The sequence below is a fragment of the Glarea lozoyensis genome (genome assembly GCF_000409485.1).
Source record: "Glarea lozoyensis ATCC 20868 chromosome Unknown GLAREA8, whole genome shotgun sequence".
NCBI lineage: Eukaryota > Fungi > Ascomycota > Leotiomycetes > Helotiales > Helotiaceae > Glarea > Glarea lozoyensis.
Genome location: NW_007361003.1, coordinates 693,315 through 719,865, shown reverse-complemented (window position 1 = coordinate 719,865; position 26,551 = coordinate 693,315). Strand labels below are relative to the sequence as shown.

Below are 26,551 nucleotides of genomic sequence, written 5' to 3'. Positions count from 1 at the left end.
GCAAAAAATTCGCGTCTGGAGTCGCGATTCTCAGCACCCCAGAAACACAAAAATAACATAGAAGTCCCCGCCAGTCATCCAAATTACATCCAAATTGTTCACTACCCGGCAGCACATCAGTTTATAATTTAAAGATACCCATATCCTGTTTTCTGTACAGCCGTCAAGATGCAGGCCCCGGTGCTGGTTATGAGTATGTTTTTATAGCTTCTAAGCTCTTCCACATTCTACAAGCTTGGTCTCCTACTAACTCAGCTATCAGACACGCAGAATAACGATAGACAAACTGGAAGAAAAGCTCAGTTATCGAATATTACGGCTGCTAAGACGTAAGCTGGGCACAATATTTTATACCTGACAGGAAACTTATATAAACAGTGTCGCAGATATCATCCGATCATGTCTAGGTCCAAAGGCTATGCTGAAGATGTTGTTGGATCCTATGGGCGGTATTGTTTTAACAAATGATGGCCACGCTATTCTGCGAGAAATCGAAGTTTCACATCCAGCGGCGAAGAGCATGATCGAGCTCAGCAGAACACAAGATGAAGAAGTTGGAGATGGAACGACGACAGTTATCATTCTGGGTATGCACTCTCCGTTTGAATGTGGAATCCATCTGACAATTTTCAAGCTGGAGAGATCCTTGCGCAAGCACTTCCGCAACTCGAGCGAAACATCCACCCCGTTGTAATCATCTCTGCCTTCAAGGCTGCCCTAAAAGATGCTCTCGAAATTATTGATGAGATTTCTCTCCCCGTTGATATTAATGATGACAAAGCCATGTACCAACTAATTTCGTCCTCGATCGGCACAAAATTCGTCTCGCGGTGGTCAGAACTTATGTGTAGTCTTGCGCTCAAGGCAGTACGGACAGTGCAGCATGAGGCAGGTGGTGGAAAGATGGAGGTGGACATCAAGCGTTATGCGCGGGTAGAGAAGATTCCAGGAGGGGAGATTGAGGACAGCAGAGTGTTAGACGGAGTCATGGTTAACAAAGATATCACTCATCCCAAGATGAGGAGACGGATCGAAAATCCAAGAATTGTTTTGCTTGACGCTGGGCTGGAGTACAGAAAAGGAGAATCACAGACCAACATTGAGATCACAAAGGAGGAAGACTGGAATAAGATTTTGGAAATCGAGGAGGAGCAGGTCAAGCTTATGTGTGAGGCAGTTCTTGCGCTCAAGCCTGACTTGGTCATCACAGAGAAGGGTGTTTCTGGTAAGTTCATGCCACTTTTCAGGAGAAACGACTGCTAACATTCTTAGATCTTGCCCAGCACTATTTCGTAAAAGCTAATGTAACAGCTATACGTCGTGTTCGTAAGACCGATAACAACAGAATTGCACGTGCTACGGGCGCAACTGTTGTCAACAGAGTGGATGATCTCCAGGAGTCCGATGTGGGTACGCTTTGTGGTCTATTTGAGATCGAGAAGATTGGAGACGAGTATTTCACATTCCTTACTAAGTGCAAAAACCCTAAAGCATGCACCATTCTTCTCCGTGGACCATCGAAGGATATCTTGAACGAGATTGATCGAAATCTGGCTGATGCTATGGCTGTTGCTCGAAATGTCATGTTTCACCCAAGATTATCACCAGGTGGTGGTGCTACAGAGATGGCTGTTGCAGTCAGATTAGGACAACTAGCAAAGAGCATCGAGGGTGTTCAGCAGTGGCCGTACAAGGCTGTTGCAGAGGCGATGGAAGTCATCCCAAGGACACTTATCCAGAATGCCGGTAACAGCCCTGTGAGAGTATTGACAGAATTGAGAGCCAAGCACGCCGAAGGTGGTAGCTCCTGGGGTATCGATGGAGATGTAGGCAAGCTTGTCGACATGAAGGAATACGGAGTTTGGGAACCAGAAGCTGTCAAGCTTCAAAGTATTAAAACAGCTATTGAGGTACGTCCATTCAGTCCACTATTTAGATGTATACTAATCTATTGTAGTCTGCGTGCCTGCTTCTTCGAGTTGATGATATATGCAGCGCGAAGGCTGCTCGACAAGCCGGTGGCGGTGGTGGAGGAGATGAGTAGATGGCTTTGCTTGCTTGTTAGTGTAATAATAAAAAGCAAATGATGATATGAAGCGCATACCCCTGTATCATAGTATAGAATCTCGGGCAAAAGCATGCGAGAATTTATGATGCCAAAGCTCTCATCCCACCTGATGGTCAAAGTGACCACCTCCCTAAGTGTGTATGTGTCGCCAAATCTGGACGTAATACAAAGGCCATCTCAATCATCATCATGAATTATAACCCCCACGGGCTCAATTCCGACATGCTCCTCCATTCCTGCTCCAACAGACCGATCATTTTCATCACCACCCAACTTGCTGACTCTCGGCTTCATCCCGCCTACTTTCCCCTCGCCATCGGCCTTCTCATCAGCCTTGCCCCCCTTCTTCTTATTCTTCAGCCTCTCCCTCTTCTCCCTATTCTTCCTAGTCTTCTCCCTATCCCTCTCCTCCCTCTCCGCCTTCTCCTTCTCCCACAACTTCCCCTCCTCCCCCTGCTTAACCTCCTCATCCATCGCCCTCATCCTCTCATATTCCCTCCTCCTACTCGCCTTATACACATGGAACTCTCCGCTTCCAGCTCCAGCACTACTTCCCTGGACGTTGGCTACTATTTCTGGAGGCGCACCGCCATGGTGTGTGCTTAGGGACGTGGAGCCTGGAACTTGGATTACTTGGTCTGGTTTCGCGAAGAGGGCGGATATTGAAGATGCGGTTTCTGAGCGTGGTGTTAAAGCGCGCTTTTTGGTTGGGCGTTTGTTGCGAGGATCGAAGGATGTTGGGACGGATTCGGGAATTGGTTCTGACATCGTGGAAGTGAGAAGAGGGAGTATGCTGTGGCTTTGGCTGAGGTGTGTATAGTTTGTTTCCAATTGCGCCTGGAGACACCTTCCTCGTACTCCGGGATTTACAATGGATGTTTCCGTCCCTGCGGTAAGATACTTGGTTGCTCTACTACGTGGGGGTATGTGGTAGTAGTGTCAGCGTTATGAGCGACTTAGGCGTGAAGACAAAGTTGTTGTAGTCCAACATTGAAGTTGACCTGAGCTCGTCGGAAATATATTACTAATTCAAGCCTCTCGATTCACTAAGCCGACCCCTCCTCGAGGCACCCCTACGTTCTAGAAGCGATATCGCCTCCAGCGCAGCCCGATAAGCCTTGCCACGATTTGCTTTGAAACAGCTCTCGAGACAAGAGCGCCCCTCTGTTCTTCTGGATTTAAACATTGCAAAATTGCTGCAGGAACTTTTCTTTGACACATATCATAATTCTGACCTTCAAAGAACACATAAAACTTATATCTTGTGAGATTTAAATCGCATATTCCAAGTACCACTCGCAAGGCTCGAGGCGGGAAAAAAGTCAGGATGGGGAAGCCTCGCATGATTATACTTATTCGACATGCTCAGAGTGAAGGAAACAGTACGTTGCCACAAGCTTAAGTTCTTAGCATTCTACGCTCCCAAATATTTGTGGTTTCTATAAAAGAATCAGCAACTAATTCCACATAGAAAACCGCGATATCCACCAGACAATCCCTGATCACCGAGTAAAACTAACCCAGGATGGGTGGACACAAGCCTACGAGGCCGGACGACGTCTACGCACTCTTCTCCGCGCCGATGACACCCTTCACTTCTTTACTTCTCCATATCGACGTACGCGAGAAACTACAGAAGGAATTCTCTCTACCCTCACCTCAGACGAACCCTCCCCATCCCCGTTCCCCAGACATTCTATAAAGGTGTATGAAGAACCACGGCTGAGAGAACAGGACTTTGGAAACTTCCAGCCATGTAGTGCGGAGATGGAGAGGATGTGGCAGGAGCGTGCAGATTATGGTCATTTCTTTTATAGAATTCCTAACGGCGAGTCTGCGGCCGATGCGTATGATCGTGTTAGTGGTTTCAATGAGAGTCTCTGGAGGCAGTTTGGGGAAGAGGATTGTGCGAGCGTGTGTGTTCTTGGTAAGGTTTTACATCTTCCCGTATTTTGCTCTCTCAAGAATCTTAACACTGACATTTGCAAATAGTGACTCACGGACTGATGAGTCGTGTTTTTCTGATGAAATGGTACCATTTCAGCGTCGAATACTTTGAAGATCTCAGAAACGTCAATCACTGCGAATTCCTGATTATGCGAAAGAAGGAGGATTCAGGGAAATACATCCTTGAGAATAACCTACGAACTTGGTCAGAACTGAAGCGAGAACGCATAGCCGCTGCGGCAACGAAGGAAAAGTCCGGCTCAAGTACCCATCTATCTGAAAAAGACAAGGAAAAGGAGAAGAAACTACTTGATGCTGCAGCTGGAACTTCATCGCCTATACCAGTTCGTAAGAAGTGGGGAGGATGCCCAAATGGATGTGATCATGGAAAACATTACTACAAGAAAGAAAACTCCATGCATGCCATGCAGCTCAATGGCAAGCCACTGAATCACAGCTCTCCTGGCACTTCACCAATTGCCGGACCTGGCGAGTCTCTCGCCTCACGCCGTCCAGCTGCTCGCCGCTGGCAATCGTCTAGCGAAGAAGAAGACGACCCTAGGGGCCGTCTGGGTCCCCCAGCTGTCGATGTGCAAAGATCATTAGACGAAGTAATTTCAAGTCCTGATGGAACACCTTCCTTCATCACGGTCGACGGTCGTCTACGGAACCACATCCACTCTCCGCCCCTTAATAAAGACACCCTTCTTGTACGAGGTGGTCGCGATTTTGGCGGATCTGCGTCTGGAAATACGAGTCAGGCGGGCTCTGACACGGAATTCAGCGCTGAAGAGGACGCTCGCAAGCGTCTAGCGAATGGAAGAGGTTTCGCGCACCTCAAAAGCGAAAAGAGAGAACAGAGTGGGATGAGGAAGAGCGCGATGGCTGATGCTCTGGGCGACCAGATTGACGTCGGGAGTGATGCTGGCTCTGAAGCGGAACCTGAGAACGAAGCAAGCGCGGAGCTTGAGGAAAGTTTGGTGAAATTGGAGAAGGAGGAGAAGAGGGATAAAAGTTTGAGAGGGAGTGTCTACTAAACACAAATCTTTCTGTTGACCTAAAATTCGAGATTGAAAATTCAAGGTGCATGTGTTGTTAGACTGTGTTTTGGGTTGACTACATAGCATGCGAGAAGCATTTAGATGGCGCAGCGTGGTGCTGGGAATGGAAATTTTATATCCTACACATATCCTTGACATTAGTGTCATGCTTCGAGTAGATATCTTCGGCCGTCCAACTTCAGTCTTTGCAGGAAATTGAGCCTACATAAGCACGTCGGTTTTGTCTGGATGAAATATGGTTCGTCTCGTTAAGAGGGTTTTGTAAATTCATCTATCCCATTTGGACATTGGAGAAGTTTTTGTTGCACATCGCATATTCAAGTGAACTTTTACATCTTTTCATTTGCTCAGTTCCCTTCCGCTAAGGTGATGTCTCCGTTGACCCCCCTTGATCGACATGTTTTGTGGAAAATAGACGTATGTTTGGTTTTCCATTGCCCCAAGAAGAAGAGGTTCCTCGAGCTGTAGAAGCCGAAAGATAGCGATCTACAATCTCTCACTCGTTGATTATTTGTGGCATATGTAATAGTTTGTTCATAAATCGAAAGTTGTACTCCCCATAGAGAGTTTATCATTTTTGATTAATTTGAGCGATACTACTGAGTACCATTGAACTAAGCAATGTGAAACTCTTGCTTCAGACGCACAAACGATCATATTATACAAAATCAAAATCAGAAATTAGTGGGTAATACAAGAAGGTATTGAATCAAGCCGACCAACTCCTGCGTAAAACGCTCACTCCTGTTGCTCCTCATAGCTCTGCCGTTGAACTCCACCTGCACCGGTACGCAAGACGAAAAGATATATCAGAACACCACCTATTTACTCCATGTACCCTACCCTGCCGTTCTGTTGCTCTGCTTTTGAGAAGTAATGTGAACTTCTTGAAGCAAGATTGCCAACTGACTGAAGCATTCGGCCTGAATTTGGGTCGAATCAATACAACATCCGTTCCCGTTACGGCCATCCTAAGCTTTTCCAGTGCCACTTTCATTCCCTCTCAGCACTCAATATCCCCAAGTCATTTCTGCTACCAAGTCAGCAATCGAAAGCACATCTCGCGAGGACAGAGCTTACCCACCGGCATAAACTGGCGCCTGCCAGGCCTTTGGTTTCGGCTTGATTTTCCCTCCTCCGTTACCACTTCCCGCTCTCGATTTGCCTTCACTACTCTTGCTATTCTTAGTATGAATACTCGATTTATCTCCATCCTTGTCACTTCTTCCCCTAGGTGCTGGACTACGCAAGACAGTCCGGTCTGCAATCAGCTTTTCCAAATTCATTGTAGGATAAATGACGGTAGTGTTACTGCTGATATTACCGATGAGCGTGCTCACCGGAGCGACAGAGGCACAAGCTGCTGCGGCCGCACGCTGAGAAGCGAGACGGAGCTCATCGAAGCCGAAATTCCATTCGGTGGCTTTGTTTTCGCGGGTCTCGCAGTGTATACGACCACGGTTCTCGTCTGGAGGTCCAGCTTTGGGTTGTCCCATCCCACTGTATTCCGAGAGAATAGCATACAGACTTTCCTGTACCTCTTTGGCGGTGGGCCGATCATCCGGGTGAACTGATAGCATGTTGTTCACCAGTAATAAAATATGACTGACGCCTCTAAATATCTGATCCTCCTTTTTCGAAGCATCTCTAGCGAGAGTACTCATCCAGCTCTCAACTTGTCCTAGATTCTTGTGGAATGATGAATCTGGAAGGCCGCCACCACGACCAGGAGTCTTGTTCTTCGAAGCTCGGTGCGAGGCAAAGTTACGAGATGCCCTTTTCAAGAGAAACGTGATGATCTCGAGGAAAATCGTACCTAGAGAGAAAATATCTGACTTTTGAGGGTCGTGAGTCGATTCCAACCTCGAGGAAGATTTTGTGGGGGAACTGGGTGGATTTGATCCCGTCGAGGACGTTCTTATCGATGCGGTGTCAGAAAAGAATGTGGCAGACGTGGTTATTGTCGGAGACACAGGAACTCCGTTTGTACTGGGACCTGTTGACCTTCGCGCCATCGTCCCTCTTGTAGTTGAGCGAGTGTTTGGTGAGTAAACTGGTGCTGCCTTTTCTGTTCTTGCGGCTTTTTCTGGTGCGGAATAATCGTAAGTCTCCTTGTCAAATCCTTGCTTTGTGTTCAGCATTGGAGAGCTATTGAAAATGCTGCAATCACTTAGAAAAATGTGATTATCAATATCAAGCATGATATTTGAAGGCTTGATGTTGCGGTGTGACAAGCCTTTGCTGTGCAAGAAGGAAAGTGCATCAGCGAGACAATGCATCCAGTTCATCATCATTATGCGACGTTCCTGCTTCGCGAGGATCTTGTACGATTGTGGTGTAACAGTCAGGAAAGATTTCAGTGAACTATTGTCGACTGGATTCATGATGAGGTAGCCATGTTCCAAGTGCGTATATGATGCCCAAAGGCATGTTAAATGGTCATGCTCAACATTCTTCAGAGATTCGACTCCAGCGAGGAAGTCTTCCATCGGCAACCGACCTGGCGTCGTTCCAATGGGTATCTTTCGTCGAATGAAGATATCATCTGGTCGTCCTGGGAGATGAACCTTATCGAAGTTGCTTTGGGTAAGTCCAGGTACTGCGCCCACTGGCCTTTTCTCTGTGAGCTCTAATGGAACTACCTCATCGTCCGCATAGACGAGTTGGGCTCCTTTTTGCAAACCACGAAGCAAGTAGACAAATTGTCTTTGGAAAAATCGCTTATCCATCCGCTCGTCTTTCTCGTACGTCAGCCGAAGTCGCTCAACATGATCCAGCGGAACAGGCAAATCATCATCATCCCACGAGTCGTCAAGAACACCGAATATTTGATCAGGAACCCCCAGGTCGACCAAGATCAGAAATATCCGCTTCGCCTTCGATTCGATCCATTCCATATACGTATCATCTGTTAAACCCTCGCCGAACCGCAAAGGCTCGTCTAATCGCAGTTGTTCGTCAGGTCGTAGGTTCGCTAAGACGAACTGACGAGTAACCGTCGTCTCGATCCGATCTTCATCCCACCACATTGTTGGTGTTTCGGCAAGAATTCCATTTGCGTTGTTTGTTCCAGCGGGCCCGGCGAAACTGGCATATATATGAGCATTTGCGATAGCCTGCTGTTTCCTGTTCACCACCAGCGACGTCCGGCGATAGTCCATCGGGAAAATCGCCCGGCTCCTACTGGCTAGAACCGAGAAGGATTATTTATTCTGATTGGTGAATTGTGGGTTAAAGATAAGCGCCACCAACAATCTGGGGTGTGGGAGGGGGGTGTCGCAGCGTTGCGTGGGATGAGATATTAAATCGAACTCGGTTATTGAATCCACGAGCCACTGGTGTCATGAGTGAGGCGAGACTTCAGGAAAAGAGCGCATAACAGAGGGGCGAAGCTGCAGGTCACGAAAAGAAAAGTCTAGGAGATGGAAAAATCTCCAAACTACAGCCGGGCATCGACTCAATTTTGACCCAAGTTGTGGTGTCCAGCTGCAAACACAGGCGAGCTGCTGTGCAAGCGGCATGGGTGACGCTCTGTGTGAGAGCCGTGGTCGTTTCTGGGGCAGATCCGAAAAGTGGCATTATGGGGGAAAGTGGCCTTGTGTTCATCAGTCTGGTGGAGCTTGTTGGGTCGGAAAAAGCAAGCAATTGTTATCTCGATCCCTGCAATCTCATTGATGCAGGGCCGCCGCGGGGACATTGTTCTATCACGGCGCCATGGTGCAGGTTTTCGTCTTCTCTTTCCCATCCCGCATGCTTGGGATCCAGGGATATCGTCACATTAAACCATTTGTCGGGTTCGGCGGCGTTGCTCTGGCTTCTAATTACGCTTAGATCCCGCGCTGAGCGTGTGGCAGGGTGAAGCTCTTATAACATAGCTTGCACTTTAAACCATCAACTAGGAAATCAAGCAGACCAACGGCAGCGTCAACGATATCGTTCGCGATATTCGCTTGCCACGAGATATTTCTGCGGCTCCCCACGAAAGAGAGCGCTCTGTGGTCCAAGTTGAGGGTCATAGTTCTCGCTACATCGGATTCCAATGTCGTGGCTGCCTCGTTGCAGATGCCATTGCACAGAGGCAATGAGGGGAGTGCGCTCCGCCTGTTGTTCAATAGCCTGGTCATACATCGCGGGATCGTGTAACTGAAATTCTGTACTCGTCGAAAAATAAGCCCACAGGGTAGGGTTTCATTGGCTTGTTTGTTTCCAATTCCCATCGAAGAGACGATATGCCATGTGTGGAGATGAGTTTGGTCTCTCTCATATAAGAACATGAACGTGGGCAGATAACAGAGACGATGAGCCTCCCATAGGTACATACTTTTGCAGGTATTTTCCAAGAGGCATTTTGAAAGCATATGCAAATCAATCGTTCCAGTCAGATACGTGACGTGTAAATTGCTGATTCCTTACACGTCTGAAGCATCAGCTCTCATCTAAGCAGCTAGCACCAGGTCGCGTGGCTGAGTGATACCATTCTGATTCGGTCTATAGTGGTTGCACGGTAACACGCTTCCTCTCAAGCCGGGCCACCGCGGAGGCCATGTGAATGTGCTATTGACCGTAGAGATACCGGGCGTCCAAGATCAAGCAGACTACTGACCGTTGAATATGCCACGCTGCTGAACTAATGCAAGAAGACCTCGACCAGCCCGTCAGCTTACTCGACTGGAGTTGTGCAATGTGGAGTTTGAATGAAAGCGGAATTTGAAATTCAAGAAGAAATGAAATGTAATATGGGTGGCTGAGATGCAGTCTGCCGCATCCAAGAGTTCATTAACTTCATTTTGCAAGCATATCGACGATAATGGAGAGATTCCGCGGGCGTACGCGGCTTCTTTTGTCCGGAGGCTGTGGTCTCCAAATGATAGATCAACAGAAGGAAATGGAAAAGAAACACTGGGCGTCGAAAGCCTGGACAGTTATTCTGTGCTCCTCTCGCTGAGTGTAGCCTCGCGTGGATGTCATTGCCGTCGCTGCGGGCGTTGCCGAGACTTGAGGATCTGAAGCACGGATCTGCACCTAGGTTGGGTGCGTCTCCTGCAGAATCGTGGTTCGCATCCTGCTCTTGCTGTCGTGTACCGGGGGAGTTGCTTGCGATTGATTCGTATCCTGTAGAAGTCATGTAACCTCGCGGAGGCATGTTCAGATCAAAAGGTCAGAGACGAGGTTGCGAAGAGCAGGGGAACATTCTCGCTTATCGACGATCACATGACCTTGGGAACGTCCTCGAAATCGTTTTTAGCTCAGTCGCTTCTTGTTCTTCAGCAAGATCGCCGATGACGTTCATGAGGAGTCCATCTCAAAATAGAGTCTTCTTTTTGGAAATTTATATGTTTCAACCCCTTTGCGCGTGCCGCATGAGAACGTGGGGTATTATTTCCCGAAAAGCTGTGAGTCGGTGCGTATCTTTTGTTTTTATTGCAAGGGTTCGCGGCATGAGACCATGTGGCTTTCACATGTTTTAAAGAGACGAGTGCTGAATTTTAGACACAGTGTAATTGTTATTTGTTAGGAAAATTATCTTTAGATACACAGTTGTGGTTTGGAGCCTGATTGAAAGTGGTTGGGAAACCAACTCCCAGCTTTTGGTAAATATCAGTGTATTGTAAGACTGACGGAACACCTTATCCTAGTAACTACTGAGTAATTTGACTTAATACAGCACGTCAGGTACAATTCATGAACTTTGCCTGGAGGTAAGTGTCCCCTCATTCTCGCAATACACTGTTGGAAACGTATCTCTTACTACAGGCGCAATAGTGTCTAGAATTTGTTACACTAGATTTATTGTCATAACTTTAAATGACTCAAGCATTTTATCTATTTAGTCTAAGCCGTTACCGTCTGGTTTTTGGGCCCCAAGTGCTAACCCTGCTAGAAGTGCTGCCGACCTAAGAGACTGCAAGCATATGAAAGGTTCTAGTCTAAACAGTGTAGACTTTCAAGGTACAACATCTCAATGGTATTCTGAAACGCTAAAACTTAGCCTATAGTTACCTTTAGTCTTACACATCTTTCATCTAACTGATCTTAAGCTCAACATTGCTCGCATATCATCAGACTATGAGAGAGGTTATACTTGTTTTCCAAAAACCATCCATGTCAGGACAACTTGGGCTATTTTAGAATTATGAGAATTTTCAAAGAATAAGTCAAAATATCAGTCAAAATAGCTTAATGTAGACTGTTTAGAATGAAGATCAACACTCTAGAAGAAATCACTAACCGTCGAACAGCCAGCATGTACGCCTCTCCTTCTCAGGGAAGATCATTGAGGGACCCTGAAAGTATTCTACTACCTGACCTATCGGGACCATCCCGTCGTATTATTGTTTTGATTAGCGAATTGAAGACCAAATTCGAGTGCGAAGATAGATGTTCGAGCCGCATCCCGGGGACACTTACTAACCAGCATTTCACGTCTGGGATAATGATGAATAAGTATATGCTTTTGGATTCGCCCTGCACATTATACTAATCATACCACCCCACAAGAAACCCAGAGCGATTTCTGGTGGACGTCACGGGAAGTCATGGATTCTGGGGACGTTCCATAGCGGAACTTCAAATTTTCTCACGATGACTTTGTATTGCCTGCTAGCATACTAAGCCGGAAGGCTGGATGGAAATGTGATAACAAAACTAGTTATCACATTTCAGATGTCACAAACAGCCACCTGAATAACATCTCTGAAGCTTCTGAACAAATACGAATCGTCGGACTGCTAGATGCCATCTTGGTTCGGCAGGAAGCGGTTCAGTTGGTTCCGTATTTGTTGTCGATTGAAAAACTTGGGTGACGAATCAAAGAAAGCTGTCAGGGAAAGAAGCTGCGATTTCCTTCACTTGAAAAGAAGCCTTACTTCAAGAGGTGGGTTGAAAATAAAGCTGGTGATGATAAACATTTGCCATACCATGTATTTAGGACACTTCAAATCTGTGAACTGCAAACATTCAAAGGCCCTATAACTCCCGAAATCTGCCTTCTACCTAAAAGTAGATAATTATACTATGTAATATCCAAGCCATTTTTAGACAAGTGCGGTGTTACAGATCAAAACTAGCCTGCGTGATGGCACAAAGCCGATCTCGCTTGTGGCAGGATTGACCCCGCAAGCGGTTGTAACAAAAGTCTGGATGCAACCATGCGGCCAACGCTATGACCAGATTCGAAGATGGATGGGATGATTAAGAACCAGATGTTGAAGATTAAAGATAAGAAGGGCAAATCAAAAACACTGATAACGTAGTCTCAGTCCAGAATTTGCAAACCTGTCATAGGGCTAGTTTTCTGAAGTTTGACAGCGGCCCGTGCGGCTATGTTGACCTGATGACATATGGGGCCTGACAACTCATCTCAGATCATCATCTCTTGACGGTCTAGAACTGTCACGGGAATAACCCGCTTTGGACGTTTGAAGCCATGATTCCACTTCGAAGATTCTTTTGCAACTCCAAAACGGCATCCACTTCGACACTTGTACCGCAAGTACAAGCTCATGACTGGATGGAACCCCTGTCTCGGCAGTCATCCCTTTTTTCCTCGCTTGACTGCTTCCTACGCCGACCCTCACCATGCAGAAATGTACTCGAAAAACGCAAAACCTTTCATACCAAACGTCATGCCGTTTGTTGACAGCCTACGTGATTCGAGTCGTCAAACTTTGATTTACACATAGCTGTTATATCATCGGCAAACATTCTTTCACCGCCCCACAAGGACAATCGGTCACCGAGTCACGATAGGTTGAGATTGAATATCGTAAGCACAGTGGGCTTAGCTGTCCTGTATGTATCTGTCGTGTTTGGTGCAGTCGTGCTGACCACGCATCATCTTCGGATCCAGCGGAGTCGAGAATCCTGGGTAGGAAGAATACCTTTTTCCTAGTAAATTGTAACATACGGCTGTCTTATGTGGTTGACATAAGGATTTTTGATAGGTTTGGGTGGGCTGATGGATTCCGTGCACACGACACCCAAATGCATCCGTGGTTTAAGAATGCTGGGTTCCCCTTTCCTCGCACACCTCCTTTATTTTTTTGTTGTATGCTTTAGGATTATCCTCCCCGCATGACTCAGTGGTTATCTTGTTTTCTTTGTGAGTCTTGTTAGCTGCTTCTTTATATGAAAGCTAGTCGCCCTGAAGTATTTTTCAACTGCAAAGATTTCGCAACAGTACCGACAACTTCAGCCATCACGTGGATCAACATTCCTCGAATATCTTGAGATCAGTCAAATTCATCACCTGATTCGAGGATTACAAACGTTCAAAATGATTTCAACTCCAACATTCCTCCGTAATTCTTCTCCACATCGACGATATCTCTCTTCCCGTCGTTCTTCAGCTCGCTCCTCAACTTCCACCTCACCAGCACCATCATCACCAAAGCTTCAAGCTGCAACTCTCACACTACCCACTGGTACTACAAGAAATTCAAGTTATACAAGCACTCCAACGTCGGAAAATGGAAGCCGCAATGGAAGCAATTCAGGAGCTGGAAGCGAACTTTTTAGCGAAGTGATTGGAGAGACGGATGCACAGTGCTGGCAAAGAATGTTACGGATACAGAGGGAATATCACTGCTATAACTCAGCGAGGTTGAGCGCCGCAGTAGAGGCTGAGGAGAGAGGAGAGACCAATGTTCCTGTTCGTAAGTAAAGCACTTGTGCAGGTTAAATTCGAAAACATGCTAATCAATATTTTAGCAAGTAGATTGTGCTTGGATCTGTTAAACGAGAGTTTGCAGAGTTGGATTGAAGCACATAACGGCGGTTATGTTGCTTAATCACTTCGTCGGCCACTGGATTCTGGACTTTCTTATCGTAGGGATTTTAAATGATCATGTCGAGGTCTGTCAAGCGAGATCACCAGCTTCAACTTGGAATCAGACCGGTTCGGAATTTTAGCGATTTTTTCACCAGGAAAAGCATTGAGCGCATTCGGAGTTTTGTTTTTTGGGGCTTCTTCATGGAGACAACGGACTGGAAGCCCGTCAGATTGTTTGCAAGTCGTAATTTTCGATGGCTTGTGGTAGCGGTGGCGTTCAAGACTGGATACCTGTTCTCATTAGGACTTTAATTGTCGTTAGTATACCATTACAGCCTTCTTGCCAGAATGAGCTATTAGCAATTCAACATTTTTAACAGATATACGATGCTCATGAAATTTGTAGTTGACTTCTGAATTTGATAAGAACTGCTTTACTCTTGTGCTAGCTGCTGCACTCCAGAAAGCCTCTCGACTTGTGGCTTCTAGCTTTTGAGTCTACAGATACTGCGATCTATTTACCACCAATATGGTTTCCCAGATCGAATATTCTAGGTCTAGATTCTCTCGTCATCCCTATACATCTCCTTAATACCCCTACGTCAATCACCCGAAGTGTTGAACCCACTTGTTTTTCGCAGGGTGTAGCTTGTTTTGAAATCTAAAACAGTACAACACCAGCTCCACTATTTGCAGCAAGGTCCAGGCGTCAGTAGAGTGTGCTGTTCGTCTGAACGCATTGTTGAGGCTGACAAGCCGGCATGTTTCAGTAAACCTGTTAGCAGAGTTGGGAAATTTGCTGGAAGATGTATAAATCATGCTTTACATTCTAGAAATAGGATCGTCTGCGGAAGTCGGTTTAACTTCCGCTAGGAGATTCTTTGAGATGGTATCTTATCAGATGATCACGGACATATTTCCGCAAGAACAGTGATTCTTACGATTGGAATTAGTCTGAAAACCCTTTAACGTGAGGTATTCTCGACGAGTAGGTTTCCTGCTCTAAAGTTATAACATTACGAAGATATGTTCTACTGATCAGCAAGGAAAAGGGCCTCACCAGTATTGTCAACCGTTGGAAAAAGGTTATTGAGTTTGCGGATCGAAACGTAATAACTCAGACTCATCAGAAAGCACCGTTAAGGACTTCTACGTTGTAATTCTTTTGGCGAAATACTACTTTCCGTAATGGTTTTCGTGACGCTACTAGTACAGTAGTCAAGACAACTACATTGGAGACAGTCAAGATCTAAAATAAAGGCTAAGAGTTGAGGCTTTACCATATTCTAGTTCCTTCCAAATTCCTTCCATTTTCTGTCTCAAAGAGTGAGTATTAGATCAAACTGCTCGCTCAGTAACCTGTGACCAAGGTACTTGTAGCTCAGGAGCAGAAGCTTGTGGATGTATAGTGCATGCAGACTTTATGACAATTAGTATGTTCAGATGGTGAAGTGACAAACTCCGTTTCATACTGTTTGGATGCCATCTCCAATCCGAAAGTTCAGTAAGTGTTGAATAGCCAATGAGATCCAAGTAGATCGATCTCAAACCCCTGTCGATATCCTGTGTAACCAATATCCAAGTGCCTTGTAAAGTAACTTGTTGGCAGTCAAATCGAAGATTTAATCACTGTTGTAGAAGAAATACACTGATCTGTTTGTTATATCACTCTTCGATAAATTAAATATCCGACGATAATCTTGCAAAGCACTTCAGACCTGGAATCAATCCTGGTTGAATTTCTCGCTTAAGATTTCCCTGACGTCAAGTACAAGCTTGCTGAATTGGGGAAAGCTCAAGCCAAAGAGCTCTTTGAGTTTGGAACCACAACAACTCAGCTCTCCTCTCCTCTTTCAGACCATCTCGTTGCACAGTCCGGAAATCCCGTCCTTTCAGCACCGCGTTCAGATTTGGATTTCCGTGGGGATCTCAGATCTTTTCAATTGCTCTCGACGAAGACGTTCCTTATCGCAACAGATTGCGGGGAAGCTCTATACGAGCAACACGACAAGATGCTTCGTAACGCAGCCACGCGATCGTTACTGAAGAGCTTCCCGAAACCTACAACATCACGAGCAAGCTTCACTGCAGCTTCCACCAAGTTTCGGAATGCCACACCTCGTCAATTGACACCGTTATCGCGTCCCCAGATCCTCTTACTCGCCCGACCAACCCAGATCTCGTTCTACGCAACTGGTCCTCCATACGACAGGAAAGATGTAAAGGTAGAAGAGAAAATTGCTGGAAAGACCTTGCAACCACATCCTGAGGAAATCTCAGCCGATTCGAGTGTCCGTCCTGTATTCGAGGAACGAAGTCACCATGATGATGAGGATATGATGGCTGGGATCAAGGCGGATCTGAAAACAATCAAAGAGACTTTTACTTTGGCCGACGTGCCAAGAGACACGCTCTTACTTGGTGCAGCTGGAGCCATACCTTATGCTGTCACATCTTTGTCAACGGTATACCTAGCATGGGATATTAACCAAAGTCATGCTACAAACGGTGCTGGAGTTTTGTTCAGTCCAGAGCAGGCGCAGCATTATTTGGAACTGATTACGCCTGTGCAAATTGGATGGGGTGCCATTGTAAGTTTAGTACATTTAGAAAAGGAGACGAAACTAACAACATGGAATAGATTATTTCTTTCTTAGGCGCCATTCATTGGGGATTAGAATATGCCGGATACGGAGGATATCACAGCTACCGTCGCTACGTATACGGTGTTGCAGCACCTGCAATCGCATGGCCAACTATTTTCATGCCTGTGGAATACGCTCTGATCACCCAGTTCCTTACCTTCAACTTCCTCTATTTCGCCGACGCGCGTGCGACTGCCAAGGGATGGTTTCCAGCTTGGTACGGTACATACCGTTTCGTCCTTACCTTTATCGTTGGAGCTTCGATTGTCTTTACCTTGGTTGGCCGAGGTCAGATCGTGAGCGCGGAACATACGACACTGAGAACCGCCGTTGATTATTTGAAAGAAGATAGAGACGCACAGTGGGAAGCTCTAGAGAAGGAGGAGAAGGAGAGGCGAGCGTTGGCTGCTAAGAACGAGGATGAGGACGAGGAAGAGGAAGAAGATGAAGACGAGGAGAAGTCCGACGAGGACGAGGACGAGGATTAGACGGTTGTGAATACTGATCGAGTTGTAGAGCGTTGAACTGCAGAGCCTTGGGTCCTGCAGCGTTGCTTGAAGAGATGTGCGCTGGAAGATCGAGAGCGTGTGTGAAGTTGTTATGCGCCGATAGGGGTCATATTGTGTAATTGTATTTAGGCCACTGCCCTTGCCCTACACGCAGAGAGGAAATACCATTAATGATTGCAAACACTATTCTTAATCCGACTAAGAAATTGTCAGTCATCTATATAGCTCATATATCGCCGAAAACATACGAACGAAACTTTGGGCTACAACATCTTCAGCAAACGCGGCATTGGGGCGGCAATACTACCGACGGATGAACTGCCCAATCCACATTCCGCTCTACCGAAAATATACACCCATGATGATTGTACCACCGCGGGTCGAGTTCGGACAAATCTGTAGATTTTAATCTCTTTTCTAGAGTACCAAATATATTAGCAGAAAAATAACAAGGAAGCACTGGGGAGAATAGATAGGTAGATGTTGTAGCAAGTTACTCTGGAAGATAGAGAGGTGTTGTGAAAAGCAAGAAAATTCAAAGTTGCCATGAAAACAAATCTAACTAAAGGCTGCCGCTATGCTCGATCGAAGAATTTCCTCCCTCCTATAATGCTATGGTATGCTAATGTAAACGCCCATGGTTTCCCATCCGAAAAGTCTATCTATGTGTCATGCAATCGTTGCTGTCATATCCATCGTTCCAAACGTATATTCAAATCTGCCTCCTGAACGTATTGTCTTTTTTTGATTTTCATCCCGGGAAATGGTGACTCATGTCTAGTCGCCGTATTCATCCTCATCTTCCGAATCCACGTCCATGTCCTGCACATAATATGGCAATTCTCGTAGACCCTGTCCCTCGATATCGCTGTGTGTGACCTCGACTAATTCTTCGCAGGACTCTGGTTCCTCCAATTCGTCGATTCTAGGTGGTGGGTCGTCGAATATCAGGCTACCACGATCTTCAACCTTCCTCCTCAATCTCCTAGCGCTGTTGGCACCCTCAAATGTGACAGGCTGGATATCTTCGTCGTCCGTGTCACTGCCAATGCTTTGACTTAACGTCCTCTTTTGTACGCTTCCAGAACTACGTCTCTTTCGCCTCTTTTCGGCCCGCATCTTCAAGTGCCATGCCTCCCTCTCTAATTCTTCTGGGAGTATGTCATCGGTTTCGCAATGTAGGTTTTGCATGTCGTCGTAGAGACTAGGTTCAAGTTCAGAGGCAGCCTTGACCGAGAGCGCTCGCTCCGATTCGGCGTCTTCGTATTCGTGCGGTCTTATGACCGAGTCTTCGTCGCTGTCGAAATCTGCATAATCCGAGTCTTCAAACTCGTCAATCGTGAATGTGCCTTCCGCGAGACGAACTTCTTTCCGTAATGGCGGATCATCTTTATGATTCTGGACCGGTGAGGAAGACATCGATCGTGGAGGGTTGCCAGATGCAGACGACTGGACTGAAGAAGTGGGGGACGAAGATCGTGGTGAAAGGTCTACGGCTCGCGCCGTTGGCATATAGCTGAAGGTTGGACCTGGTCCATTGGGGAGGATTCCAGTTTCCAACTCGGGAGGAATTTTTTGGAAATGTTGGCCATGTCTGCGGTTCTTTCCAAAGCTATATGCTGAGTTTGCAGGATTTGGTGTTTGCGGCGGGGAGGAAGGCCCTGCTTGCTGGGCAAAGTTAAAGTTGGGCGTCGCAGGCCGCATGGCTGTATCTATCTTGGATTTTTGTTGATCTCGCAGAAGTGCTTTGGCACCAGTGTATGATGATAATATGTAGGTCAAGGCGTCAATGCCCGCGGTAAATATCTCCAACAAGGAGAGAAAAGACGAGGAGGATTGCAGTTCATGATAAGCAGCATAAATTTGAATAACAAACAGTTCGCAAACCGAATTTCCGGTCTGGTTCTGGATTTGTAAAGGGGCGTCGAATATCGAGTACTCTCGATATAATGCGAGGAGTCCACTTGTGCGGATGTGTAAGGATAAGCCGTGGAAGATCAAAAAGAAATGTCCGGCAGGGCACCCAATTGCAAGCCGGGCAAAGGGGAGCAAACAAGACAAACGGACTCGTTTCTTGTTTCAAGAGAAAAAGAGGCGGAGTTTGTCTTGTTTCCGCAGGGAAGGGCAGTGGAAGATAGCGTGGGTGAAAGACGACGTGGTGTAGTGTCCGAGGTATTAATCTCAAGGATGAATGTAGGTGTGGAAGCAAAGGTGCGGCAAGCCGAGGATTTATACTTCAGTGGATATTGTCCCGTTGAGGCAGAAATTTGACCAAGGCAGCCGAGGGCCAGCAGAGCCAACACCGATCTTATTCGCCGTGGAGAGAGAGTGAGTGGCAGAACTTTGCTGGAACCACTGGTGAGAGAATATACGAACGGGTCACGACAAGACTCGTCGGGACGAAAGTGATGTGTGGGATGTGGGATGTGTGATGTGTGCTGTGTGATATGTGCACCGAAAATAGAGAAGAGGCTCCTGCTCTAGTCTGACTATGATCGCCGGTCGCTGGTACTGGTGTTGCGTCTGGCGGGATGATGTGATGCTGGGTATTTTGGTCTGTTGGCAGGCAAATTCTGGAGTGCCGGTGATGGTGTTCGTTTGCCCGGACTCGTCGTTGGCCAGCGGCACGAAAACGTTCGAAACGATTCCAATAAAACGGACCCAGCAGGCGGATTCAAGCAGTCAGACCTACGATGCTCGTCGAGGAGGTTCTGTGGTGGTTCCGGGTTCAGCCTGTCCACGGTTGTCGGGCAGCAATGCAAATGCTCTCACTCAACAGGGTGTGCCCCCTTGGTTGCCCGGCGCCGGATGGCAAAGCGAGGAGAGACTGCCACCACACAGAGTGGAAATGCACTTTGGCGGGTTCTCTTTCGCCGTGGTGTTGATCAAATGGTCCCAGTCGTAAGACGTCAAACCGTCACGGCGAAAGGGCACAAATTGATGTCGCAGATGTTGCAGACGAGCACCGTTGTCCTGGCACAGGTCGGTCTGGCGCTTTCTCAATGCAGCTGAAGCATTCCTCGGAATAGACGAGGCATTGCGAGCGAGTGTATGTCCTCGAGCAGATGCAGACCGTACATGGCGACTCGTCTGTCGCGGCGGTATGGCAGCTGCCCCTGAAAAACGACATAACTGTTATATTACGAAGGATGCGATGCGCTGGCAGCTATTCACAGCGACTGGATCTGCATACAGAACTAGTCGCCAGACAGCAGTGCTCATAATGGGCGCGAGTGAGATTACCGGGGCCATTTTCGGAAAACGGAGGAAACAGAAGCAGCAAAATAAATAAAAACGCTCGACGAGCAGTAGAGCGAAGGTACGAACCGGGATGGAGAGGGTCGCAGAGGGTCCCAAATGCTTCTTCAACGCGCTGAGACGTCCAATCGTGCTGCCGGCGAAAAACGCATCCTGTGAGGGCCGGTCTGGCTGCTGCAGGGCCGGTTCAACATGATTGTGTGCATTCTCCGCATCGTGACCGTGGCCAATGGTGGGGAGACGTCGACAGAGATGCGCTGGTTGTGAGGCAACAGAAAGAAGGGATTGAAGAAAAAGACGCAGGAAGAAAATTAATTTGACTGGGATCTTTGCCATGACGGTGATCCGATGTATGGACTTACGGCTGACGGGTATGCACATCACCGTCAATTAACGTTTTGATTGCAGAAGTGCTGGTCGAGAAGCCGGTGAGGTGAGTCTGGCCCACCGTAGGGCGTGGGGAATCTGGGATGTGGACATCCATAAGCCAACCGACGCGTTTGACTTGACAGAATACAAACACACAAACATCCCCTCCGAGCAAACAAATCATGTCACTGCTATCTCGGCATCTCGAGCAAATATCTCTCTCCGCAGAATCAATAGCCACGTTACCGTAAGCCAGCTGTACAATTGCAATCGCCAATTGATGGTAAACAAATTGCAACTAACCCCGCTAAACAGATTCCCCCCGCCCAAAATCTTTACGAATGCGCTCCTTTCCACTCCCGATATAACATCTCTGATACGAGACACTGAACCTCACGAACGAGCTCTATTCTCGGTTCCTCCTCCACCTCCACTCGTTTCCTCTTCGAATCCTTTCCCAGATGTCAAAGCACGACGGCAGACCATCTTCAGTGTCGCGTCCGGAGGAGAGGTAACGACTGCTGCGAGCGCGACTTCACGGGTACCGAGACGGAATACTGCGGTTGCTGCAGTACTTGGCCCGGAGCTACACTCAGAGGTACGGAAAGCGGAAGGAAAGGGAGAATTTGACATTGAGGTACTGTTGCGTGGTGTGGAAAAGCTCAATGCTGTGTATGAGGTTCAGGGAGTTCCACAGCGGATACAAAACATTCGATCAAGATACGGCAGGTTGCAGGATAGTGTAAATCACTACGAGAAAAGGGTGCAAAGATTAGGCAGAGAGCTGGATGGCATAAATCGCAGCGACAGATGGGAAGATGAAGACGAAGAGGACGCTGAAGATGGATACCGGGAACAGGAAGAGGAGGTAGAAGTCACAGATGAAGATCTGAGACAGGAGGAGGAGGAAATTCGAGAACTAGAACGAAAGAAACGCGAGCTGGAGGAACGAGTGAGCGGCATGGAAAGGGATCTTGGAGGCTTGTTGCGATGAGCATTGATACACTGGATTTTACGGCGTTTGATACCCATGGGCGATGTACCTCGTTGGTCTGATTGACAACAATCAACTATATGGCACATAATCTTCTCATGTTTGATTGCAGTATTTGATTGTGTAACTAATACCGTTTCTTGGCTATAAAGCATTTCTGGTGTTAGCTCTGACTATAAAGAGAGGCAATATAGAGGTCTTAGGTCTTCTGGTTGATGTCGGCATGTACCTGCTTGGGTAGGTACCATGGTAACCTATTCTATGTTGAAAAGTAAATCATATCAAAATTAATGAGAGCAGGTAGCGATACGAAATCTCTTTAAGTAGTTTTTTATAAGACTCTTCAAATAACAATACCGCTACCGAAATCGATACTTCGCCAGAACACTCCATTTCATCAACACGGGGGACCTCACTGTTAGGCTATCATAAGACTCGATTATCACCTCAACAGAATCCATGCATATCATCTCAATCTTCACCATTCGTTTTGATATGAGGTAGTGTGTTAGTACGCTTTAATTCCCTTACAAGGTTACATTTTATCAAGTTCATCGCAGATAAACTCTACTACAACCACAACTGAGCTCCGGGAACGGACGATAGTAGTCATGTGAATATTGGCTTTACAGAGCACTTTGCTGAGAAGTGAATTGGCCTTCAGAGCAATACTGTTATTCACATTTGATGATGGATAGTACTTAGGTACTAGGTGGTACGTATAGATAAGTGACCTAAAAATAGTGATTGTGCTAATTGTAGGCAGCTAGCTAAGTGAATTATGCTTGAATTTGAGAAGGTTCTTGGAACTGACTTGCACGAGACCTTAAATTCTTCTTCGATGCCAAGAGTTTACGCGAGGGAGAAGGGGGGTTTTTCAAATAGACACAGAAGGTGAGTGTTAGGTGAGGGTATATTAATTAACATGCGATTGACTACTAGACAGCTTTGGTTAGAACATGTACTGTTTTTCTTTTCCCTAGAGTGACTGCAAATTCACACTAAAAAGGCAAGTTGTGCTTGTGATGAGATTGGGTAAAGTAGAGATGAATTATCTGGTGAGTTTTGCTCGTTTACAACTTCCCAGAAACAAGATACCCCGAGATAAAGCTAAAATTTGACTCAGGTGATTCATGAGCCCTTGCTTTCGAGGTTGCTTTAGACCTACATTCACTATGGTCGGTTTCGTTGTACCAATTCTCAGTTGCCTCCAAAATCGGAATTTACAAAATGAACGTTGAAGTTACTCTGAGATTATTTCTCAATGTTTGAGAAGTGTAAGAACAGAAGATGCTTCCTACTATCAATCCGTTAAAGTTACATTGAACATAAAGAAAACACATACATGAAAGGTGAAAACAGCGAACAGTAACCCAAATTTCACCATTTACCAAATTCGGCTCCACTTGCCCACCACTTCACCTTTTTGAAATTGCTGTAAAGGTTTTAATTCACATATTCACCATCACTCTCTGTCTTCCTGACAGTTAGCGCGAGTCGCCTGTCTACAAAGCCTTTCCCTCGAACCATTCTTCTCAACATAAATTTCTTCCAACTACAACTTTTTTGGAACCTCCATTCCTCATCCACAACATCAACCCCTCTACACACCTAAACCTCCAACGATCTTGCACCTCTACAACAGAATTTTTGTAACATCATTTGTACCTACAACATTTGCTCTGACTTCAATCACTGTCAATCATTGTACCCAGTTTACAACGACTTTAGCTCAACTTTGTCAGTCTGCTATCAGGTGAGTATCCTCCACAAGTAGGTCAGGCACCGATAACGGCTAACCTGCTTATTAGGCATTGTCCACAGTTCTTTGGTTCTCTCCGACTGTTACTCTCGTGTACCGTACCATAGTCTTCTTTCAACTGCTCGTTTTGGTAAGATCACAGTGGCTCACTTGAGCTCTTCATTGGTAACTGCAATTACTGATTTGCGCTCGATCATCAACAGAAAAATGGCCGATTTCAACACTCGTCGATACAAAATGGTCAGCATGACTCCTAAGCGTGGTCCCTTGACTGTCCAGGAGCTCGTATCTCCGTCGCCGTTGCCAGAAACACCTGCAAATCGCAACAATTTCTCGCAGCAATCGACTAGACCCGTGACAGAATCTCCTATGCTATTAAAGTATCCATCTAAAGCTGGAGTACCTACGGTTTTCCATTCTCCTTCGGATTCCAGTGGGGATACAGAGATTGAAGACGAGAATCTCACCGAAGACGAAGGGGGCGAAGAGAACGAGGAGGATGAAGAGTCTGAAGAGGATGAAGGTGAACAAGACGAAGACGACACAGAAGATGTGAATTCAATTTCGTCAGCCAAACAGACTGATGGTCATGATCAAGCTCAGTCATCTGCTATCAAAGCTGAACCTAAAACCTGGTGGGCTTATCCGGCCAAGGTAAATGGTAAAAAACCCAAACAACGCAGTGTAAGTAGTAGGTGTTCTAAATCTATCGCATCTACTGACAGGTACAAGCACACCCCCCGGCGCCCTCGGAATCATCGAGCACTCGAAGAGGGAGTGGATCGTTTACATGCCAAGTATAAAGTATTCGACCCGTCAAAGTTGAATTTGGACTTTCATACAGAGGCCGAAAGCCCTCCTGGCTCAGGGCAATATAGCAAAGCGGCAGGGATACCGGTCATCAATAGATATGCACACCCGGTCAACTTTGCTGATCATGCATCGGTCACTCGATTGAATCAGTGGCGGTCTCAGATCATCGGTCGGAATTTCCCACCCACTGCCAAAAAGCGAGAATACTGGCTAGAGCTCGAAAAACAGCAGATCTTAGCGCTCATTGCCCAGCGTTATGAGGACCATACAAATATCCATTGGAAGACTTTGACCAACAAATTCAATGCTGATAATATGGGTGCAATCCAGCCCAAGGGATCACCTTTATTGAGCAAAGAGAATAAAAAAGCAAAGGCACTTCAATGCGACCGTCCAGCACCATGGCGTACAAGCGATTCGATCAAGCACGCCGCGTTCAAATGGTCAGAGTACGAAGTATTGCAAAATCAGAGGAGGAGAAAAACCTATCAGAATGCAGAGTCAGTCCACGATGGTGAGGACGAGGAAGAGGAGCCTGAATCGGCTGACGAAGAGGAAATTCCTGACCCTCATCCTGCGCCTCCAACATACGAGGAAGCTCAAGCACTGCGCAAGAGGAAGGCCAAAGAGGATAGAATCCGTCGAAAGTCCATGGCATCTGCGAAGAAAGGTCTTGTGCCTACACCTTCAGGTTTGACCACCGCATCGACAGAACAGGGGTCTTCTGAGTCTAGTTCTCAGCTAGCGGCAAGTGAAGAGCCAGTCTCGTCGTCAGGGTCTCCCATCACCCCCTGCCCAATTATCTCAAGCGGAAAGAGAATTGCGGAGGATGCTGTCACGGAGAGTGTTCCTCAGGTAAAGCGCACGAAGATTCTTGCTTTCCAACCAAAGACTGCTGCATCTGGTAGCAAACTTGCTGCATCTTCCAAAGTGGGCAAGACGCCAGATTCTGCTCGAACAAGTGATCACCCTGGGTCTTCTTCTAAAACGGTCAAAAAAACCACCGAAAGCTACACAGTCGAGACAACCGCTGTGAAGAAGGTTATCAAGAAGACCGCATGAGATAACACGCAAGATTCTTGGATCATCTTGGACTATAGATAATATCCACTTATCTCTCTAGTTGCTATGAAAACTTCACACTCTTTCAACAAACCGACATATGAACCATCTTCCAACAACTTGGCTCTAGCAACTTCGCTCTTTGTTCATCAGACTTGCACAAACTTGCTTCTTTGCTCCTCGCTTGGCTTACACTTATATCAGCCATCAGTTCTCACCAATATCACGACACTTGACGTGGTTGCCTTCTAAACCCAAGAGCAATAATCATTTCTCTATTGTCACCATCAGTTCATTTGTGGAGTTTTTGACACGGAGCGTATACCCTGTATCGTTCTTTTTCATTTCAGTGGAGTTTTCCTGGTTTGTTTTTGTTTTCCTTTCATCATGGAGCTGTTTGGGTTGTTTTTATTTTGAATTCCCAGAATTTTTGGGTTTACGGGTGGTTGTTTGGATTTGGGAGATACAGGTTGGTAATTGTTTTTCTCTTCACTATCTGGTTGGAGGGGATTTTGTAAAGGGGATGGACTTCACAAACTGGTGTATCTGTGTTTTTGTGAAGATAGTATTGGCCGGCATCTGAGGTTGTTTGGTAGTAGTTTATTCTAGTTAGTATTGAGCAATACTTGGACTATTGTAACACATAATAATTCTATTGGAACGTGAACAAAACAAGGTAGGTAATGAAAACATTGCCTAAAATGAAACCTTTAAAAAAAAGTTTACATACAATTTGCAATATTCACTTATCTTTCCCCACCCTCCATTTACCAAAGAAAATCACAACCTCTCCTCTCCTCCAACAACAAACCTACAAAAGAAAATCGACATCCTTTCCAACCCCCCCCCCCCCCAAAACCACAAAAAAGGTTCAAGTACGGTCTATATATCAGATCGCCTACTCTACATCCTTCAGCTCGACAGAGTAGTCTCATCTCGGGTAGTCTCCCCAAGGACCAGAGACTGCTCTGTTGTTGCCTTAAATGCTCAACGCGCTAATCGGTATTTTGCGGGATAAATGTGTCGTTTTTAAATATATAAAGGGTTGTATTTAATGGAGGGCCGTGGAATTGCCGGTGGAGTGGTGGAATGAGGTGAATAGGATAGTATGGGATGGGAGGTGGTGAATGAGTTAGGGGAGATTAGAGTGTAGGTGTTAGGGTTTTGGGGGATAGGTTCTTTTGTGTAGTGAGTAGAATAAGTAGTGGTATTCTATACCGATGAAGTGCGATTAGAATGCCTTTAGAGCAAAGTTATACTTTATATAAATAAGTAATAGATCTAATGGAATTG

General features: G+C 46.3%; 11 protein-coding genes across 11 annotated transcripts; 7 read left to right on the top strand and 4 right to left on the bottom strand.

The window, feature by feature from the left end:
- Positions 1-168: 168 nt before the first annotated feature.
- On the top strand, positions 169-2,044 carry GLAREA_11628 (GroEL equatorial; the record flags this gene model as incomplete). Its single annotated transcript, XM_008089771.1, has 6 exons — positions 169-193; positions 263-329; positions 379-587; positions 635-1,225; positions 1,273-1,910; positions 1,958-2,044. The coding sequence occupies 6 exons, from the start codon at positions 169-171 to the stop codon at positions 2,042-2,044; spliced, it is 1,617 nt and encodes a 538-aa protein (XP_008087962.1).
- A 201-nt stretch (positions 2,045-2,245) lies between these two features.
- On the bottom strand, positions 2,246-2,836 carry GLAREA_11627 (DUF1168 protein; the record flags this gene model as incomplete). The annotated part of the gene is made up of 1 exon (XM_008089770.1): positions 2,246-2,836. One exon carries the CDS (start codon positions 2,834-2,836, stop codon positions 2,246-2,248), a length of 591 nt encoding a protein of 196 aa, XP_008087961.1.
- Positions 2,837-3,395: 559 nt separating this feature from the next.
- On the top strand, positions 3,396-5,052 carry GLAREA_11626 (Phosphoglycerate mutase-like protein; the record flags this gene model as incomplete). Its single annotated transcript, XM_008089769.1, has 3 exons — positions 3,396-3,450; positions 3,540-3,995; positions 4,061-5,052. The coding sequence occupies 3 exons, from the start codon at positions 3,396-3,398 to the stop codon at positions 5,050-5,052; spliced, it is 1,503 nt and encodes a 500-aa protein (XP_008087960.1).
- A 1,017-nt stretch (positions 5,053-6,069) lies between these two features.
- Positions 6,070-8,237, bottom strand: GLAREA_11625 (Protein kinase-like (PK-like); the record flags this gene model as incomplete). The annotated part of the gene is made up of 2 exons (XM_008089768.1): positions 6,070-6,106; positions 6,157-8,237. The coding sequence occupies 2 exons, from the start codon at positions 8,235-8,237 to the stop codon at positions 6,070-6,072; spliced, it is 2,118 nt and encodes a 705-aa protein (XP_008087959.1).
- Positions 8,238-9,000: 763 nt separating this feature from the next.
- GLAREA_11624 (uncharacterized protein) lies at positions 9,001-9,204 on the bottom strand (the record flags this gene model as incomplete). The annotated part of the gene is made up of 1 exon (XM_008089767.1): positions 9,001-9,204. One exon carries the CDS (start codon positions 9,202-9,204, stop codon positions 9,001-9,003), a length of 204 nt encoding a protein of 67 aa, XP_008087958.1.
- A 4,147-nt stretch (positions 9,205-13,351) lies between these two features.
- Positions 13,352-13,865, top strand: GLAREA_11623 (uncharacterized protein; the record flags this gene model as incomplete). The annotated part of the gene is made up of 2 exons (XM_008089766.1): positions 13,352-13,730; positions 13,786-13,865. The coding sequence occupies 2 exons, from the start codon at positions 13,352-13,354 to the stop codon at positions 13,863-13,865; spliced, it is 459 nt and encodes a 152-aa protein (XP_008087957.1).
- A 1,993-nt stretch (positions 13,866-15,858) lies between these two features.
- GLAREA_11622 (uncharacterized protein) lies at positions 15,859-16,979 on the top strand (the record flags this gene model as incomplete). The annotated part of the gene is made up of 2 exons (XM_008089765.1): positions 15,859-16,437; positions 16,488-16,979. The coding sequence occupies 2 exons, from the start codon at positions 15,859-15,861 to the stop codon at positions 16,977-16,979; spliced, it is 1,071 nt and encodes a 356-aa protein (XP_008087956.1).
- Positions 16,980-17,777: 798 nt separating this feature from the next.
- GLAREA_11621 (uncharacterized protein) lies at positions 17,778-18,704 on the bottom strand (the record flags this gene model as incomplete). Its single annotated transcript, XM_008089764.1, has 1 exon — positions 17,778-18,704. One exon carries the CDS (start codon positions 18,702-18,704, stop codon positions 17,778-17,780), a length of 927 nt encoding a protein of 308 aa, XP_008087955.1.
- Positions 18,705-19,491: 787 nt separating this feature from the next.
- GLAREA_11620 (uncharacterized protein) lies at positions 19,492-20,292 on the top strand (the record flags this gene model as incomplete). The annotated part of the gene is made up of 2 exons (XM_008089763.1): positions 19,492-19,901; positions 19,959-20,292. The coding sequence occupies 2 exons, from the start codon at positions 19,492-19,494 to the stop codon at positions 20,290-20,292; spliced, it is 744 nt and encodes a 247-aa protein (XP_008087954.1).
- Positions 20,293-20,809: 517 nt separating this feature from the next.
- Positions 20,810-21,621, top strand: GLAREA_11619 (uncharacterized protein; the record flags this gene model as incomplete). Its single annotated transcript, XM_008089762.1, has 2 exons — positions 20,810-20,874; positions 20,943-21,621. 2 exons carry the CDS (start codon positions 20,810-20,812, stop codon positions 21,619-21,621), a joined length of 744 nt encoding a protein of 247 aa, XP_008087953.1.
- A 1,969-nt stretch (positions 21,622-23,590) lies between these two features.
- On the top strand, positions 23,591-25,258 carry GLAREA_11618 (uncharacterized protein; the record flags this gene model as incomplete). The annotated part of the gene is made up of 2 exons (XM_008089761.1): positions 23,591-24,067; positions 24,116-25,258. 2 exons carry the CDS (start codon positions 23,591-23,593, stop codon positions 25,256-25,258), a joined length of 1,620 nt encoding a protein of 539 aa, XP_008087952.1.
- Between the last annotated feature and the right edge of the window lie 1,293 nt (positions 25,259-26,551).